We start from the raw sequence: 20,119 nt of genomic DNA, 5'->3' as shown, positions 1-20,119 counted from the left end.
GGCCAGGACATTTTTTTGATCGCTGGTCTCCCGCTGGCTAGCACGCATCGCTGCATGTGGCAGGAGGGAGACCAGCAATCAGCGAGCTGGAGTTGGTAACTAAGGTAAGCATCGGGTTTCTAAGCGGAGCGCAGCACTTAGAAACCTGATGTGTACCTTAGTTGCCAGCGCGCTGGTGCAGGGAGCTGGTAACCAAGGTGCACATCGGGTGTCTAAGTGCCGCGCCCCGCTTAGAAACCCGATGTGTACCTTGGTTATCAGCTTCCTGCACCAGCGCGCTGGTAACTAAGGTACACAGTGGGTAACTAAGCGACGTGCGTCGCTTGTTACCCACGTGTCGCTGGTGCAGATCACTGGTGAAGCTGCCTGTTTGGCAGCTCACCAACGATCATGTAGCGACACACCAGCGATCCTGACATGGTCATATCGTTGTCGGGATTGCTGGTGCGTCGCTATGTGTGACGAGGCCCTTAAAGGCAACCATCCATTTAAGTTTCTCAGAAAGATTTATTTATTCTAATAATGTGTATGACGCTCCATGCTAACACTGTGATCATTACAATGAGGTAGGACTAGTCCTTTCCTAGGATCTGCTTCCTAAGCCCTTTTCCCTGGGCATAATTGTCCTTCCATAACAGAGTGAATGCAGGTTGTTAATCATGCCCAGGAAGGTGTGATTAGAAAATCCGTGACAGGACTAGTCCAGGAAAAAAAGATGTCCGGCCAGACAATCCCACATCATTTACACTGCAGATTAAAAGTTTACTAAATTTAACATCATCAATATGGAAGTCAGACAGCTTATTGCTACAAAGAAATCTGCACCCATACCCCTATGATTGCCTAACAGGTTCCCTTTCACTTGCCATATTCAATAGACTGTGGGGATAAGGAGCATTTATCTCCATAGGAGATTTGTGCCAAAACTCATCACACATTTGCAACCAGCTTGAGGATGACTAGGAGTGAACCCACATGTTGCTGTTTATTATGCTCAGTCAGGCAACTTCAAAGTGTCTTCCTTCTGTCTATATCCATTGTTCAAGTTCATGTTCAAAGTCTTCTTCCCAGCATGTGTTCAATTGTTTAAGCTAATATCACCTAAGTATCTCACTCAGCAATCCTTTCTTGTATTCTCTTCAATATTCATACCATGGTAATAACAGACATTTCACTGCAGGGACCACCGTAATGAGGCTGACGTTCCCGTTGGGGGGCTTCAACAGTTGCCGGAGCAGCCGGAAGATGCAGATAATGAGAAGAACGTGAACAGGATGTTCCTACCCCACCCAGAGCGGTCCAGCATGGTTAATATACCGGTAACCATCACCGCACCGCCTGGAGAGAGTGCCGTCATACCAAGTAAGAACGGGTCTTTGCTTAGCGCTGTGGTTCCTGGCAAGTGCTGGCACCAGCATCATGGGTGTGCCAAGTCCTTAATTTATGTTCATCTTTAACAACACTCACATTAGTAAAGGTTTGAAGGTTAATGCATAAAGTGCGCTTGCCAAGCTCTAAAACATTTATTTACACACATATTTCTTTATATCAAGTCGTCAAACGGAATTTAATATTTTTTAATTAGTGTTACGAGAGATTATTTGTGCATTGTTTATACCTCTGTTATTGTCACAAAATTATAACTTGGAAGGAAAAGCCAAATAGAAGTTTTTGGCCGATGGACTTATGACGTCTACAATCTTAATGACCTATTGCAATGGCAGGAAGTGGTAGGCAATGGAAATTAAATGCCATCAAAGACGACACTGATGCATGGGCCGGCCTTTACCTACATGGAGGTATAAATCGTGGAAGTTACACTTCTTTCGTACAACACTTGGTTGTTTGCAATTGCCGGCAGGAGCATAACAGTTAGTCTCTGAAGAAGGCAGCTACAACAACAAAGCACCAAGCCATATTCACAAGGAGGTTCAGTAAAAACAAAGTGAAGTGCAATGACGGTGGCTGTACAATTGGCCCTTGGGTCGAATTCCCCAATCGCAGACTGGCCCATGAGGGAACAGGTGAATCTCCCAGTGGGGCCCTCTGAAGGAGTGAGCTACCCACACACCTATATTTGCAGTGCTAATACACTTTCCTTACAGACAAAGGCATAATCTAATCATTCACTAGACCAACTACCCAACTTATTATACAGAAGCTTAAGTAAATTTGAGTACTACAGTCAGGTTATTTTTGAATGAAGCAGAACATTCGGGCCCAAAATCAATGTTACTATTGGGCCTTTGGTGTCCCAGTCTGGTAGTGATGTTCCCTCTCTGGCAGTCTCAGACCTGCATTGGACGCATCCTGCTTCCCTCTACAGCCACAGAGTCTTCACTTCTCACCTAAATGATAAAACTCCCTCCCGAATTCTACCTTTCGCTATTCATCTTCTCACACTCTCTGGTAGGCTCTGCACTCACGGTACGCTTTCTCTACAACATTGCTAACCACTATGACACAAGAGGGCGCCTTTTTATATTATCCTCCCGGGCGTCTGCAAGTTTCGTATATTTACTCTTTGCCTCGTTCAGCTGTCATCATGGTATTATATCACTAAAAGTTCATATAGTAAATATATTGAACGTGCAGTACAAAAATATACACATGACATGAGTAGCAAGTCGGTATCATAGTTGTAAATGGGAACTCATGACATGGTCAACATTTATATTACAATTATACAATGATCAGCTCTCCTCTTCAAGGGATTCACTGGTAGATTAACATTGAATTATAAATTGGTGCAGTCCAGCTAGTAGGACCCCTTCAGTAAAAGCAATCAATGCACCTTGTACTGCAGCTCATACCATTGGACCATTCAGATTTATTAAGTGGTATGATCTGCAGCACCAGATACTTCTGCCTACATGGACAAACCACTGTGCCCGAATAAACTAGTAATTAGATGAAGTCCTCATAAAAGTTTAAAACCTTAGACAAAACCATAATTAGGCATCATTAAAACTAGTGTCAACTCAAGTCTAAAGTAGGTTTGTTTCTGCATGGAGGCACATATGAAGAAACAAGGCGGATTGAGTTTGATTGGGGAGGGGTCTGAGAACTGCCACAATCCTGTATTTCTCGGGAAGTCAGAAACTGACTTCCTGTCTACTGTACATAATTACACGATGAGAAAATGAAAAAAAAAGTCCAATAAAATTATTTACAATATTTATTGAAATTAAAAAATTACAAGAAATCACTAAAAGGAGGGTGGGAACAAAATACTAAAAGAAGGGCTACACCGGGGATCACATTGCACTTAATCTATTGCACATAGTATGGCTTTGTAAAATATGATGTAATCACAGAAAAATTCTTTTAATTAGCCAAAGAATAATAAATATGATGGTAAGTATTTACATATAATGTGCAAACATATATAAAGTGCTTATGCAACATAAAATAGACAAAAATATCATTATGTGCAAAAGGCAGTATGTATACAATGTGCAAAGTTGCAAAAAGAAAAGAAATGGGAACACAAGGAAAAAAGGTTTTTGGTAAGGCTACAGGTGCAAATATAAACTGCACTCAAAAAAGTAGCTCAAAAGTGCAACCGTGTATGATTAACATATGTTGTAATCAAAAAAATCCATATTATAGGTATATGATAAATAGCAACTAATGTGCTGGAAATCGGACATGCCCAGCAATAGAAATATGTGCTCAATGGCAAATAAAGCAATATAGGAAAGCATGTCCAACAATATACTCAGTTACTTACATCTACATATATAGTACCCAGCAAGGGTGCACATAATCATAAACAGACATGCTCAATACTATAGCTCTTGGCTCAATAATAAATATAGCATGTATCAATATTTCTGACAATAGATAAGCCTGTCCAGCAATATGTCCAATACCTTGTGCCTTGTGAGTCCGGGATCCCCAGGATGCGCCCGACGCGCGTTTCGGCATGTACTGGGGCAGTGGTCACACTGGATGTCACATGACACATATGTCTATAGTGAAAAGTTTAAACTATATGGACATAACAGAGCTGGGATAAAGAAGTACAATACTAGAAAAGTTGATATTTGCAACAACTAAAAAAAATGCTGGAGTTCTACTTTAATTGATAGTCCACATTTTCATAAATACCAAGTATTCCCATATGTTCACTACATTTGGCCCCAATCCCAGGAACACTACCTTCCATTGCTTGAAGGTTTCTTTTTAAAGTTGCTCTTGTAGGATTTATACTCACACCGGTCGTAAAAAGGTGAAATTTTATTGAGTGATTTCGAGACTAAAGAGCTTCTGGCGTCGAGTGATTTCTGATGAGGTCTTGTTCGTCTACATAAATGTATCGGCGTTCTTGGCAAAAAGAATGTTTGTTTCCAAGTCTAAGTGACAATAAAATAAAACTGATAAACCATTACAGGCAATCTCCTACAACACCCAGCCATGAAAGTCACCCATACAGTATGAAATCAAAGTGGCCATATCACAAATCATGTATAGAAATCTATCCAGGGGTTTTCCCACAACTAATCACACATCCAACTTTACCTTCTACTTTTCCAAAGTTTTGCTGATGTCCCAAACTTTTCACTCGACTCAGGCCACTGCTGGTCTCAGCGATGTAATGAATGTCAAAACTAAACACATACCGGCCCAAGGAGAACATAGAGAAGAGAATGCTTCGTGGAGAAACTAGTCGGGAGTTGGTTGGGCATGATAGAACTTGTAGTCAAAGAGAGATGGGAACTGCTGTTGCCATAAGGGCCATATGTACGCAAATCAGTGCATTCAGTCATAGGGGTGGGCCAGCGTGGCTTCAGTTACTGCTCAGTGCATAGTCAGTCAATGCCAGGACACGGCCCAGTTATAGCCTCCATTTACTACGCACCGAGCAGTGACTGAAACCGTGCCGGCCCACCCCTATGGGCAGGTGCACATGACTGTTTTCTGTACATTCAAAATAGTCTGATTGTGCTGATGAGAATTTGATCAGATTGGCATCAGTTTTTTTCGGGGGTGGAGAGAAAAAAAAAAAGTTCCTCCACCTTCATTACTCCATTCTGTCAGTCCATGAAAATCGAAATGCTCTTGGATGTTATCTTAGAGTGGTTTGATGTTTTCCATGGACAAATAGACTTGCATTGCCAATTTTGATTTGACACTTAGAGAAAATTCAGAAACGTCAGTGATTTTTTTTCTTTTTTTTTTCATCAGACCACTCGGTCCTAGGAAAAAATTGGACATGTGTACAACCCCAGAGAATAACATGGGTACAAGTGCTATGTATGAAAACCGCTTATAGCACTCATCCAATATGATCTGTCGTGTGCAGGAGCCCTAACACTGAAATCCCAAGGCTCTCGGAAGAATAAAAGTTAATTTCCTCCCGGCCTCGGGGTTCTCAGAGATGGTGTCGGGCAGCATCAGAACACTGATAACATGTAGATTAACCCTGTATCTACTTGAAACAGCATCTTTTTACATTACAGGTTCCTTTTAAGCCAAACCTTTTGGTCTAAGGCTTGCACCCATTTGTTCCCCCTTGAAAATGGATGTGGCACCAACTTTGTCCTGCCAGGTCTCCGCCATAGTCTTTATTTTAAAAAGCTGGAGGCAGTCGCTTAAGTGATTAGTTTCTGTTCTGTTTTTTTTTCTTGCTTATTTTTAGTATTATTATTGTTCCTTTCACATCACTTGCTTTTTAATTTAGTAAATAATGTGGAGTTCGAGGTCAAATCTGAAGAGAAAAAGGAGATGGAAGCGGATGACTTGACCAAAAATGGACCAAAGCAGATCTTGCCATACAGTTCCATGTTCATTTTCAGTTCCACCAACCCGTGAGTACTTGGAACCCCAGGTTTTACTAGAATAGGATCAATGTATTTGTTTTCATTGGGCCTCAAGTATAATATTGTTCTTGGTCCCAAATAGTAAATCAATGGAATTTATCAACTTATTTTCTTATAACAGTTGCTTCAAAGAGGGTGATTATTCTAGATCTCCATGTGCCATTGTTTTCTAGGAAACCAGATGTGTGTAGTATATGTGTGCTTTGGATGGCAAATTTTTTGCTTTACGCTTTGAGGAGTAATGTCCTGTATGCTACTGAGAGCTATTCTGACAAACATTTTCTTAAAATATCTGACAAAACATTTTTGTTTGTATTTTTTCTATCAATAATCCACATAAAGTTACCCTAAGTGTTTCAGTTTCTTTGTTTTTAGTCATTTACTTTTATATATTTGTATTCTTGCAGAGTCCGCCGCTTGTGTCATTACATTGTCAATATGCGCTACTTTGAAATGGTCATACTGCTGGTAATTGCACTGAGCAGCATTGCACTGGCTGCAGAGGATCCTGTTCAAGCTGAATCCCCCCGTAATGATGTAGGTACCCTCCGAAAAGATAAGGGAAGACTGTCTCTACATACAAGAATATAACTGCTATAACACTTTTGTTCATAGAAATCAGTATTATTGACATTATCTTCTTTTACATAGGAGTCAGTATAACTACTATCATACAGCTCCCTATGTACAAGAATATAACTACTATAATGGTGCCCAGTGTACAAAAACCTTACTATAATACAGCCTCTATGTACAAAAATGCAACTACAATAATACTGCCCCTATGTACAAGAATACAACTGCTATAATACTGCCCTCTATGTATAAGAATATCACTACTATAATGCTTCCCCCTATGTACAAGAATATAACTACTATAATACTGCCCCCTATGTACAAGAATATAATTAGTATAATACTGCCTCTATGTACAAGAATACAAATACTATAATACTGCCCCTATGTACAAGACTATAACTACTATAATACTGCCTCCTATGTACAAGAATATAACTACTATAATTCTGCCCCCTATGTACAAGAATATAATTAGTATAATACTGCTGCAATGTACAAGAATATAACTACTATAATACTGCCCCTGTGTACAAGAATATAGCTACTATAATACTGCCTCTATGTACAAGAATATAACTACTATAATACTGCCCCTATATACAAGAATATAACTACTATAATACTGTCCGCTATTTACAAGAATATAACTACTATAATACTGCCCCCTATGTACAAGAATATAACTACTATAATAGTGCCCCTATGTACAACACTATAACTACTATAATTCTTCCCCCTATGTACAAAAATATAACTACTATAATACTGCCCCTATGTACAAGAGTATAACTACTATAATACTGCCCTCTATGTACAAGAATATCACTACTATAATACTGCCCACTATGTACAAGAATATAACTACTATAATACTGCCTCTATGTACAAGAATATAACTACTATAATAGTGCCCCTATGTACAAGACTATAACTACTATAATACTGCTCCCTATGTACAAGAATATAACTACTATAATTCTGTCCCCTATGTACAAGAATATAATTAGTATAATACTGCTGCTATGTACAAGAATATAACTACTATAATACTGCCCCTATGTACAAGAATATAACTACTATAATACTGTCCGCTATGTACAAGAATATAACTACTATAATACTGCCCCCTATGTACAAGAATATAACTACTATAATAGTGCCCCTATGTGCAAGACTATAACTACTATAATTCTTCCCCCTATGTACAAGAATATAACTACTATAATATTGCCTCCTGTGTACAAGAATATAACTACTATAATACTGCCTCCTATGTACAAGAATATAACTACTATAATACTGCCTCCTATGTACAAGAATATAACTACTACAATACTGCCCTTATGTACAAGAATATAACTACTATAATACTGCCCCTATGTACAAGAATATAACTAATATAATTCTGCTCCCTATGTACAAAAATATAACTACTATAATACTGCCCCCTATGTACAAGAATATAACTACTATAATACTGTGCACTATGTACAAGAATATAACTACTATAATACTGCTCCCTATGTACAGGAATATAACTACTATAATACTGATCCCTATGTACAAGAATACAACTACTATAATACTGCCCCTATGTACAAGAATATAGCTAATATAATTCTGCCCCCTATGTACAAAAATGTAACTACTATAATACTGCCCCCATGTACAAGAATATAACTACTATAATATTGTGCACTACGTACAAGAATATAGCTATTATAATACTGCCCCCTATGTACAAGAATATAAAATCTATAATACTGCTCCCTATTGACAAGAATATAACTACTATAATACTGCCCCTATGTACAAGAATATAACTACTATAATACTGCCCCCTATGTACAAGAATATAACTACTATAATACTGCTCCCTATGTACAAGAATATAACTACTATAATACTGCCCCTATGTACAAAAATATAACTACTATAATACTGCCCCTATGTACAAGAATATAACTACTATAATACTGTGCACTATGTACAAGAATATAACTACTATAATACTGACCCCTACAGTTGGGCCAAAAGTATTGACACCGCTGCAATTCTGTCAGATAATACTCAGTTTCTTCCTGAAAATGATTGCAAACACAAATTCTTTGGTATTATTATCTTCATTTAATTTGTCTTAAATGAAAAAACACCAAAAGAATTGTCCTAAAGCCAAATTGGATATAATTCCACACCAAACATAAAAAAGAGGGTGGACAAAAGTATTGGCACTGTTAGAAAAATCATGTGATGCTTCTCTAATTTGTGTAATTAACAGCACCTGTAACTTACGTGTGGCACCTAACAGGTGTTGGAAATAACTAAATCACACTTGCAGCCAGTTGACATGGATTAAAGTTGACTCAACCTCTGTCCTGTGTCCTTGTGTGTACCACATTGAGCATGGAGAAAAGAAAGAAGACCAAAGAACTGTCTGAGGACTTGAGAAACCAAATTGTGAGGAAGCATGAGCAATCTCAAGGCTACAAGTCCATCTCCAAAGACCTGAATGTTCCTGTGCCTACCGTGTGCAGTGTCATCAAGAAGTTTAAAGCCCATGGCACTGTGGCTAACCTCCCTAGATGTGGACGGAAAAGAAAAATTGACAAGAGATTTCAATGCAAGATTGTGCGGATGTTGGATAAAGAACCTCGACTAACATCCAAACAAGTTCAAGCTGCCCTGCAGTCCGAGGGTACAACACTGTCAACCCGTACTATCCATCGGCGTCTAAATGAAAAGAGACTGTATGGTAGGAGACCCAGGAAGACCCCACTTCTTACCCTGAGACATAAAAAAGCCAGGCTGGAGTGTTATGATTGAGTCACCGTAGGAGGCAAAAACAGAAATGCTAGCTAAGTCCTGAAAACCAGAGAAGTTGGCAACTATCAGATTGCAGACCCCTGAACCTATCAACACAACTAGCAGTAGCCGTGGGGGGTTCCTACGATGACCTAGACCCCTCGATCACAGCCGGAGAGATACATAGGCCTAAAGAAGGAAAGGGGAAATCTAACTGCCCCAGAGCAGACCCCAAAGCAAAAGGCAGCCCCCCACATATAATGACGGTGAAGCAAGATGAAAACACTTACACAGACAGAAAGACAGGCTGAGCAAAGACGGGGCCCAAAAACTACCTATATAGGAACGGATAGGAAGGCTGCTGTCTGCAATCTGCCAAAACCCTATCAGAGACAAAAGCCAACAAGCTGAAATAAAAATGGCCCTGAAGCAACTAAGCTTCAAAAGCTAAATCAGCACTCAGGTACTTTCAGAAGACAGAGCTCAAGGAACACTGCACACTCCAGCAGGGAGTGGCAGAATCCAAAAAGCAAGAAAAACAAAAACAAATCTTAGATGCAAAAAGACAAAACAGAAAACTTAGCTTTAGGAGAGCAGGAATCAGACTGGTGTCCAAGAGTCCACAGAGAAATCACCCGCAGGGCAGAAAGTGTGCAGGCTGCCTTAAATCCAGTCAGTGACTCCACTCAGCCAATCGTCTTCATTAGTCCCAGGTGCCTGATAATCAGGCTCACTACCTTCCTTCACTAGAATAGGGAGTTCACCAGACCTCAGTGACGGAGGGGAAAATGAACTCACAACAGTACCCCCCCCTTGAGGAGGGGTCACTGAACCCTCAACAACGCTACCAGGGCGATCAGGGTGAGCCCGATGAAAGGCACGCACCAATCTTTTGGCATGAATATCAGAGGCAGAGACCCAGGAATTATCCTCCTGACCATAACCCTTCCACTTAACCAAATACTGGAGTCTCCGTCTAGCCAGACAGGAATCCAGAATTTTCTCTACCTCATATTCCAAGTTACCTTCAACCAATACAGGGTCCGGAGGTGCCATCTCAGGCACAACTGGCTCAACAAACCTCTTCAACAAGGACTTATGGAACACATTATGGATCTTAAATGTGACAGGAAGAGCCAAACGAAAAGAGACCGGATTAATAATCTCCAAAATCTTGTAAGGTCCAATAAATCTAGGCTTAAACTTAGGAGAAGCCACCTTCATAGCAATATTTTTTGATGATAACCACACCATATCACCAATCTTAAACTGGGGACCAATGGTCCTATGTCGATTGGAAAACCGCTGGGCCTTTTCCTGGGAGAGAGATAACTTATCCACCACTTGGTCCCAGATCTGGTGCATTCTCTCCACCACAGTGTCAACACCTGGCCAGGCAGAAGGCTCCACCTGCCCTGAAGAAAAACGAGGGTGAAAACCAAAGTTACAAAAAAAAAGGTGACATCAAAGTGGCAGAACTAGCTCTATTATTTAAAGCAAATTCGGCCAAGGGCAAAAATGAAACCCAATCATCCTGATCAACGGAAATAAAACATCTCAAATACGACTCCAAGGTCTGGTTTGTTCTCTCTGTCTGCCCATTGGTCTGAGGGTGAAAAGCAGAGGAGAAGGACAACTGAATTCCCAACTTGGAACAGAACGTCCTCCAAAATTTAGACACAAATTGAACTCCTCTGTCAGATACAATGTTCTCAGGAATCCCGTGCAAGCGAACCACCTGTTGCAAAAACAGAGGCACCAACTCAGAGGAAGATGGCAACTTAGGGAGTGGTACAAGATGAACCATCTTAGAGAACCTATCACAAATCGCCCAAATAACAGTCATTCTTTGAGAGACCGGCATATCAGAAATGAAATCCATTGAAATATGGGTCCATGGCCTCCTGGGGACCGGCAAAGGCATCAACAACCCACTAGAGCGAGAACAAGATTTAGACCGGGAGCAAGTCCCACAGGACTGCACAAAATTCCTGACCTCATGAGACAAGGTGGGCCACCAAAAAGAGCGACTCACCAGATCTCTAGTACCAAAAATACCTGGATGACCAGCCAATGCAGAGCAATGAACTTCAGACATCACTCTCTTCTTCCACTGGTCAGGAACATACAACTTTCCACTGGGGCAACGTTCAGGTTTGTCCTCCTGGAACTCTTGCAGAGCAAGTCTCAAATCGGGCGAGATGGCAGAAAGAACTACCCCTTCGCCTAAGATGGTGGCAGGCTTGGTCACCACAGGAGAATCAGCAAAGAAACTCCTAGAGAGGGCGTCTGCCTTGACATTCTTAGTTCCAGGAAGGAAAGAGACCACAAAATCAAAACGTGTAAAAAACAAGGCCCACCTAGCCTGTCTAGGGTTCAAGCGTTTAGCCGACTCTAGGTAAATCAAATTTTTGTGGTCAGTGAGGACCACAACTTGATGTTTGGCTCCCTCCAACCAATGTCTCCACTCCTCAAATGCCCATTTCATGGCCAACAGTTCCCGATTCCCCACATCATAGTTACGTTCAGATGAAGAGAACATACGGGAAAAGAAAGCACAGGGATTCATTTTAGATGTTACCGGATCCTTTTGGGACAACACCGCTCCTGCACCAATCTCAGAAGCATCCACCTCTACGTGGAACGGGAGTGAGACATCAGGTTGCCGCAGAACCGGGGCGGAGGTAAATCTACGCTTCAGCTCCTGAAAGGAAGCAACCGCCTCCGGAGACCAATTCAACACATCCGCACCCTTCCTGGTCAGGTCAGTCAATGGTTTGGCAATACTAGAAAATTTTGCTATAAATTTCCGATAAAAATTAGCAAAACCCAAAAACTTCTGGAGGGCCTTCAAAGAAGTGGGCTGAACCCAATCATAAATGGCCTGTACCTTTGCTGGGTCCATTTCACTAGTTGACGGAGACAAAATAAATCCCAAAAAAGAAATTCTCTGTACTCCAAAAAGGCATTTTGATCCTTTGACATACAGAGAATTCTCTCTCAAGATCCGGAACACAGTCCGAATATGTTCCACATGAGAATCCCAATCCTTGGAGAAGATCAAAATATCATCCAGATAGATAATCAAAAATTTATCGACAAAGTCTCGGAAAATATCATTCATGAAGCACTGGAAGACAGAAGGGGCATTAGTGAGCCCAAAAGGCATCACCAGGTACTCAAAATGTCCCTCCGGAGTATTAAACGCCGTCTTCCATTCATCCCCCTGCTTAATGCGGATAAGATTATACGCCCCCCTGAGGTCAAGCTTGGTAAACCAGCAAGCACCTCTGACTCTAGAGAATAGATCCGAAATCAGGGGTAACGGATACTGATATTTAATAGTAATTTTATTGAGGGCACGATAATCAATACAAGGCCTTAAAGAACCATCCTTCTTGGCCACAAAAAAAAACCCGGCACCTAAGGGTGAAGAGGATGGTCTAATATGACCCTTCTCCAACGCCTCCTTAATATAGGACCGCATAGCCTCGTGCTCGGGTACAGATAAATTGAAGAGCCGACCCTTGGGAAATTTACACCCCGGGTTTAGTTCAATTGCACAGTCATAACTCCTATGAGGAGGCAAGGACGCAGACTCATTCTCACTAAATACATCATAGTAGTCCGCCAAATAGTCAGGAACCTCATGCGACTGAGGAGAGGTGGAAAAAACCGGAGCCTCACTAAAGGTACACCGGCAACCCCAACTCACCACAGACACAGACTTCCAATCCAAAACTGGATTATGAATCTGCAACCAGGGAAACCCCAGAACAACGGCATCATGCAGACCATGCAACACCAAAAATCTGCAATTTTCTTGGTGGTCTGAGGCGACCCGCATGACCAACTGGGTCCAAAACTGAGGTTTATTTTTAGCCAGAGGGGTAGCATCAATCCCCCTCAAAGGGATAGGCGTCTGCAGAGGTGTCAACGGAAATCCACAACGTTTAGCAAAATCCAAGTCCATTAGGTTTAGCGCTGCTCCCGAATCCACAAAAGCCTTGGCGGAAAATGTGGACAGGGAACAGATCAGAGTAATCGCCAAAAGAAACTTAGGCTGGACCCCACCAACAGAAAACGTGTGTGCAAAGCGTTTCTCACGCTTAGGACAAACAGAAATGACATGTGAGGCATCTCCACAGAAAAAACACAGCTTATTACGCCTTCTGAATTCCTGACGTTGCACCTTAGACAAAACTCTATCACATTGCATAGGTTCAGACGTCTGTTCAACCGGTGGCAACACCTCTCGTGTAATCCTGCGTTCACGTAAACGCCGATCAACCTGAATGGCTAAAGACATAGAATCGTCCAGACCAGAGGGAACAGGAAATCCCACCATAGTATCTTTTACGGCTTCTGACAAACCCTTCCAAAAGAGAGCAGCCAAGGCACTATCATTCCAGGTAGTAAGGACCGCCCACTTTCGGAACTTTTGACAGTACAACTCTGCAGATTCTCGACCCTGGTTCAATGCTAACAGGGTCTTTTCAGCCTGATCAATAGCATTAGGTTCGTCATACAGCAACCCCAAGGCTTGAAAAAATGCATTCACATTAGTCAGAATAGGGTCATCTGGTTTCAAAGAAAACGCCCAATCCTGGGGATCGCCGCGCAGCAAAGAGATGACAATTTTAACCTGCTGCGTTGGGCTCCCTGACGAGTTAGGCTTCAAAGCAAAAAATAATTTACAATTATTTTTGAAACTCATAAATTTAGATCGATCCCCAAAAAATACATCAGGTGTGGGGATCTTTGGTTCAACAGCATGTGAACGAGCAAGATAGGCGGAAATTCCTCGCACTTCAGCAGCGAGCTGCTCCACACGATCAGACACTTGCTTTATCTCCATTGAGAGAAAAAAAATAAAAATTCCCCCTACGGCCTCAGAGATATAGAGGAAAGAATATACACACACCTTTTTTTTTTTTTTTTTTAAACACAATTCTTTCCTGCTATTGAGTACCCCAGGATCTGCGGTTTGGGCGGGTGATTCTGTTATGATTGAGTCACCGTAGGAGGCAAAAACAGAAATGCTAGCTAAGTCCTGAAAACCAGAGAAGTTGGCAACTATCAGATTGCAGACCCCTGAACCTATCAACACAACTAGCAGTAGCCGTGGGGGGTTCCTACGATGACCTAGACCCCTCAATCACAGCCGGAGAGATACATAGGCCTAAAGAAGGAAAGGGGAAATCTAACTGCCCCAGAGCAGACCCCAAAGCAAAAGGCAGCCCCCCACATATAATGACGGTGAAGCAAGATGAAAACACTTACACAGACAGAAAGACAGGCTGAGCAAAGACGGGGCCCAAAAACTACCTAGATAGGAACGGATAGGAAGGCTGCTGTCTGCAAACTGCCAAACCCCTATCAGAGACAAAAGCCAACAAGCTGAAATAAAAATGGCCCTGAAGCAACTAAGCTTCAAAAACTAAATCAGCACTCTGGTACTTTCAGAAGACAGAGCTCAAGGAACACTGCACACTCCAGCAGGGAGTGGCAGAATCCAAAAAGCAAGAAAAACAAAAACAAATCTTAGATGCAAAAAGGCAAAACAGAAAACTTAGCTTTAGGAGAGCAGGAATCAGACTGGTGTCCAAGAGTCCACAGAGAAATCACCCGCAGGGCAGAAAGGGCGTAGGCTGCCTTAAATCCAGTCAGTGACTCCACTCAGCCAATCGTCTTCATTAGTCCCAGGTGCCTGATAATCAGGCTCACTACCTTCCTTCACTAGAATAGGGAGTTCACCAGGCCTCAGTGACGGAGGGGAAAATGAACTCACAACACTGGAGTTTGCCAAAACCTACCTGAAAAAGTCTAAAACGTTTTGGAAGTATGTTCTCTGGTCAGATGAGACAAAAGTAGAGCTTTTTGGGCAAAAGCATCAACATAGAGTTTACAGGAGAAAAAAAGAGGCATTCAAAGAAAAGAACACGGTCCCTACAGTAAAACATGGTGGAGGTTCCCTGATGTTTTGGGGTTGCTTTGCTGCCTCTGGCACTGGATTGCTTGACCTTGTGCATGGCATTATGAAGTCTGAAGACTACCAACAAATTTTGCAGCATAATGTAGGGCCCAGTGTGAGAAAGCTGGGTCTCCTTCAGAGGTCATGGGTCTTCCAGCAGGCAATGACCCAAAACACACTTCAAAAAGCACTAGAAAATGGTTTGCGAGAAAGCACTGGAGACTTCTAAGGTGGCCAGCAATGAGTCCAGACCTGAATCCCATAGAACACCTGTGGAGAGATCTAAAAATGGCAGTTTGGAGAAGGCACCCTTCAAATATCAGGGACCTGGAACAGTTAGCCAAAGGAGAATGGTCTAAAATTCCAGCAGAGCATTGTAAGAAACTCATTGATGGTTACCGGAAGCAGTTGGTCGCAGTTATTTTGGCTAAAGGTTGTGCAACCAAGTATTAGGCTGAGGGTGCCAATACTTTTGTGTGAAATGATCAATGTTTTGCTTTTTGCTTCATTCTCTTTTGTGTTTTTTCATTTAAGACAAATTAAATGAAGATAATAATACCAAAGAATTTGTGTTTGCAATCATTTTCAGGAAGAAACTGAGTATTATCTGACAGAATTGCATGGGTGTCAATACTTTTGGCCACAACTGTATGTATAAGAATATAACTACTGTAATACTGCCCCTATGTACAAGAATATAACTACTATAATACTGCCACTATGTACAAGAATATAACTACTATAATACTGCTCCTTGTGTACAAGAATATAACTACTATAATACTGCCACTATGTACAAGAATATAACTACTATAATACTGCTCCTATGTACAAGAATATAACTACTATAATACTGCCCCTATGTACAAGAATATAACTACTATAATACTGCCACTATGTACAAGAATATAACTACTATAATACTGCTCCTATGTACAAGAATATAACTACTATAATACTGCCCCCTATGTACAAGAATATAACTACTACAATACTGCTCCCTATGTAAAAGAATATAACTACTATAATACTGCACCTAAGTACAAGAATATAACTACTATAATACTGCCTCCTATGTACAAGAATATAACTACTATAATACTGCCCTTATGTACAAGAATATAACTACTATAATACTGCTCCTATATACAAGAATATAACTACTATAATACTGCCACTATGTACAAGAATATAACTACTATAATACTGCTCCTATGTACAATAATATAACTACTATAATACTGCCTCTATGTACAAGGATATAACTACTATAATACTGCTCCTATGTACAAGAATATAACTACTATAATACTGCCCCTATGTACAAGAATATAACTACTATAATACTGCCCCCTATGTACAAGAATATAACTACTATAATACTGCCTCTATGTACAAGGATATAACTAATATAATACTGCTCCTATGCACAAGAATATAATTACTATAATACTGCCCCTATGTACAAGAATATAACTACTATAATACTGCCCCTATGTACAAGAATATAACTACTATAATACTGCTCCTTGTGTACAAGAATATAACTACTATAATACTGCCTCTATGTACAAGAATATAACTACTATAATACTGCTCCTTATGTACAAGAATATAACTACTATAATACTGCTCCTATGTACAAGAATATAACTACTATAATACTATCCCCTATGTACAAGAATATAACTACTATAATACTGCCTCCTATGTACAAGAATATAACTACTATAAGGCTAAGCGCACACGTACCAGAACTCTCGCGGAAATTACCGCGAGAATTCCGGAATTCCAGTCCGCGGGAAAATCGCATTTTAAATTCCCGCGATTTTCCCGCGGAAAAACTAGCATTTTGCAAGCGTAATTAGCTTGCAAAATGCTAGCGTTCTCCAAGCGATCTGTAGCATCGCTTGGAGAACTGATTGACAGGTTGGTCACACTCGTCAAACATAGTGTTTGACGAGTGTGACCAACTTTTTACTACTGAGGCTGCTTATGCGGCATCAGTAGTAAAAGATAGAATGTAAAAAAAAAATAGTGTTATTCTCACCCTCCGACGTCCCGCGCAGGCGTTCCCAGTAGTCCTTTGCGAAAATGCCCGCGATGACGTCAGTTCTCGCGGGAACGTGACGTCTCGCGGTAATTCGCGATGACGTCGCGCGAATTACCGCGAGACTTCGCGATCCCGCGAGATCGGACGCCATCGCGGGCATTTTCGCAAAGGACTACTGGGAACGGGAGCGTGGAGAGAGGCGGGAAGGCTGCGCGGGACGTCGGAGGGTAAGAATAACAATATTTTTTATTTTAAATTCTATTTTTTACAGGGATATGGTACCCAGAGCCCGGAGGACAGTCTCCTCTCCTCCGGGCCGTGAGTACCATCCGCAATTGTTCTGCTTACTTTCCGCATGGTGTGCACAGCCACATGCGGGAAATAAGCGGAACAATGCATTCCTATGGGTGCAGGATCGCCGCGATTCCGCAAAATAAAGAGCATGAAGCGATTCCGCCGCGGTAAAAACCGCAGCATTAGCACAGCATTGCGGAATCCCATAGGAATGCTTGGGATGCTTATTTTTCGCGTTTTCGCGGCAAAATCGCCCGGTTAAAACAGCCGCGGAAACGCGAAAAAAACGCCACGTGTGAACTCAGCCTAATACTGCTCCCTATGTACAAGAATATAACTACTATAATACTGCCTCCTATGTACAAGAATATAACTACTATAATACTGCCTCTATGTACAAGAATATAACTATTATAATACTGCCTCCTATGTACAAGAATATAACTACTATAATACTGCCTCTATGTACAAGAATATAACTACTATAATACTGCCTCTATGTACAAGAATATAACTACTATAATACTGCCACTATGTACAAGAATATAACTACTATAATATTGCTCTTTTGTACAAGAATATAACTACTATAATAATGCCCCTATGTATAAGAATATAAGGACTACAATACTGCAATACTGTGCAAAATGTAACCAAACTTTTCCTCATTTAATATCATTCTGATTTCAGGTGCTGAAATACATGGATTACATCTTCACAGGAGTTTTCACCTTTGAGATGGTGATCAAGGTAAGAAGTCACAGACCTTAGTTATGGCAGAAGTATAACACTCGTATAATGCTTCCGTGCCAGCTGAGAACCTCTGCCAAACATTTGTAGTTTAGTGACGCTGATCCGCCACCACAGTGTTTTCATCAGACTGTCGCTACATAACTTAATTAACATTACATGGCAATTTCACTGACTAATTAAAACCTCAGCATTTCTGGGAGCCCTGTGCTCCATACATTTACTAATTAAAACACAGAAACGTCTGCAAATATTACTCAGTGTTTGGTAATGTCTAAACTCCCTGCTACAACACAATGTGCATGAGGGCGACTTATTCTGGTTGTGTAAAATAATTATGCGTGTGTTATAATTTCTTCATGGACTGGAGAATGTATCCACCGTCTATTTATAATGGTAATGGACATTTTCTATTATTTTTTTTTCCCAAAGTAAAAATGTCATCTTTGTCAACACTAATTACAGTGTCTCATTAATTATTCACAAGCGCATAAGTAATTTTATTAGTCTCCGGCAAATTAACAAGGACATCAAACATCGAAAAGGCTAGCAGTTTCATCAGAATAGCGACTCCTATTAATCTAATCATCCTTATCAGAACTTACCTATACACAGTCCATATGATGACCACGATGTAATCAGCTTCTTGCCTTCTGCAGATGATTGACTTGGGATTGCTCCTTCACTCCGGCTCATATTTTCGTGATCTGTGGAACATTCTAGATTTTATCGTTGTCAGCGGCGCACTTGTGGCTTTCGCCTTCTCGTAAGTATTTTGTGGTCAGTCTCAAAATTTGCAAAGATCACAGACATTCTATATAATAAAAGGAAATGATGTATCGCAGCAAGTCGGAAGGAGCGATCTGTGACCATTTGCTGGCAAATTAGTTTACTATCATGGAGCCACATGTGCTGCATGTTACCAGGTTGTTAGTGACCAATTTTTGCTCTTATTTTATTCCCACTGTTCCCTTAAAGGGAGTCTGTCACCCTTTTTTTGGCCTTGCAGCTGCCGGCATAGACATTGGGGGCTTATCTACAGCAATACAGAATGCTGTAGATAAGCCCCCGATGTCTATGCCGGCAGCTGCAAGGCCAAAAAAAGGGTGACAGAGTCCCTTTAAGACTTCAGTTTTTTTTTTAATTAAATCCCCCATACAGCTCCAGTGATATGGTCTTTTTTTCTTTGTTGATAATTTTAGTGGTCTTTGCCAAGAGGGTGTGGCTCACAGGATAATTATGCAGTGCTGCCTAAAGACACGCCCAAGAGGATCCTGTGACACTTGCCTCAATAGTAAAGACTATAAAAAAAAAACATTAATTAAAAGGCCTGGAAAAGAAAAAAATAATAGCGTACTCAAGGGAGCAGCAAGAATAAAATAAGAGAAAAAAATGGTTTGATTTAAATTACAGCTTCATAATAAAGGAAAATAACATGTCCGAGAAAAGCCGTTAGTTACACAGATTCTCTTATGGTAACTGTTTGAAATTATCAGCAAAGTGTTTTTTTTTAATTGTACCATAATATGCACGTAAAAAGCAATGTATCTTATATCCTCTTACTTACAGTATAGCGTATATTGGTGTGTATTATTTTTTTGCATGATTCCTGCATAAAAACTATATAAAAAATTGAAAGCACAGATTTCTTCAAGCTGACTTTACACTGATTTCGACATGGAAAAGTCATCACAATCTGTGTTATAAAATCATCAGTGTGCACGTGCCTTCAGGAACACTTTAAAAGGTTTATCCCATCTTCATAAATGGCTATTGTCTTATAAATACAAGCAATTTACTGGTTATTAAACTTTTCGTCTGTTTTTGAGATATTAACTCTTT

The 20,119-nt window shown here is 40.7% G+C and overlaps 1 protein-coding gene across 1 annotated transcript in view; it reads left to right on the top strand.

Annotated features, from left to right (window-relative positions):
- CACNA1B (calcium voltage-gated channel subunit alpha1 B) overlaps positions 1 to 20,119 on the top strand; it is a 443,201-nt gene that overhangs the window by 307,568 nt on the left and 115,514 nt on the right. Inside the window, exons 20-24 of the mRNA XM_073541186.1 lie at positions 1,181 to 1,362; positions 5,687 to 5,813; positions 6,233 to 6,362; positions 18,218 to 18,277; positions 18,937 to 19,043. Of these exons, the coding sequence (XP_073397287.1) occupies positions 1,181 to 1,362; positions 5,687 to 5,813; positions 6,233 to 6,362; positions 18,218 to 18,277; positions 18,937 to 19,043 (606 nt within the window). The remainder of the gene's footprint in view (positions 1 to 1,180; positions 1,363 to 5,686; positions 5,814 to 6,232; positions 6,363 to 18,217; positions 18,278 to 18,936; positions 19,044 to 20,119) is intronic.

Source organism: Dendrobates tinctorius, unplaced genomic scaffold, assembly GCF_039654945.1.
Source record: "Dendrobates tinctorius isolate UK_male_01 unplaced genomic scaffold, ASM3965494v1 ptg000120l, whole genome shotgun sequence".
NCBI classification, from domain to species: Eukaryota; Metazoa; Chordata; class Amphibia; order Anura; family Dendrobatidae; genus Dendrobates; species Dendrobates tinctorius.
This window is presented reverse-complemented; position numbering and strand designations above follow the sequence as displayed.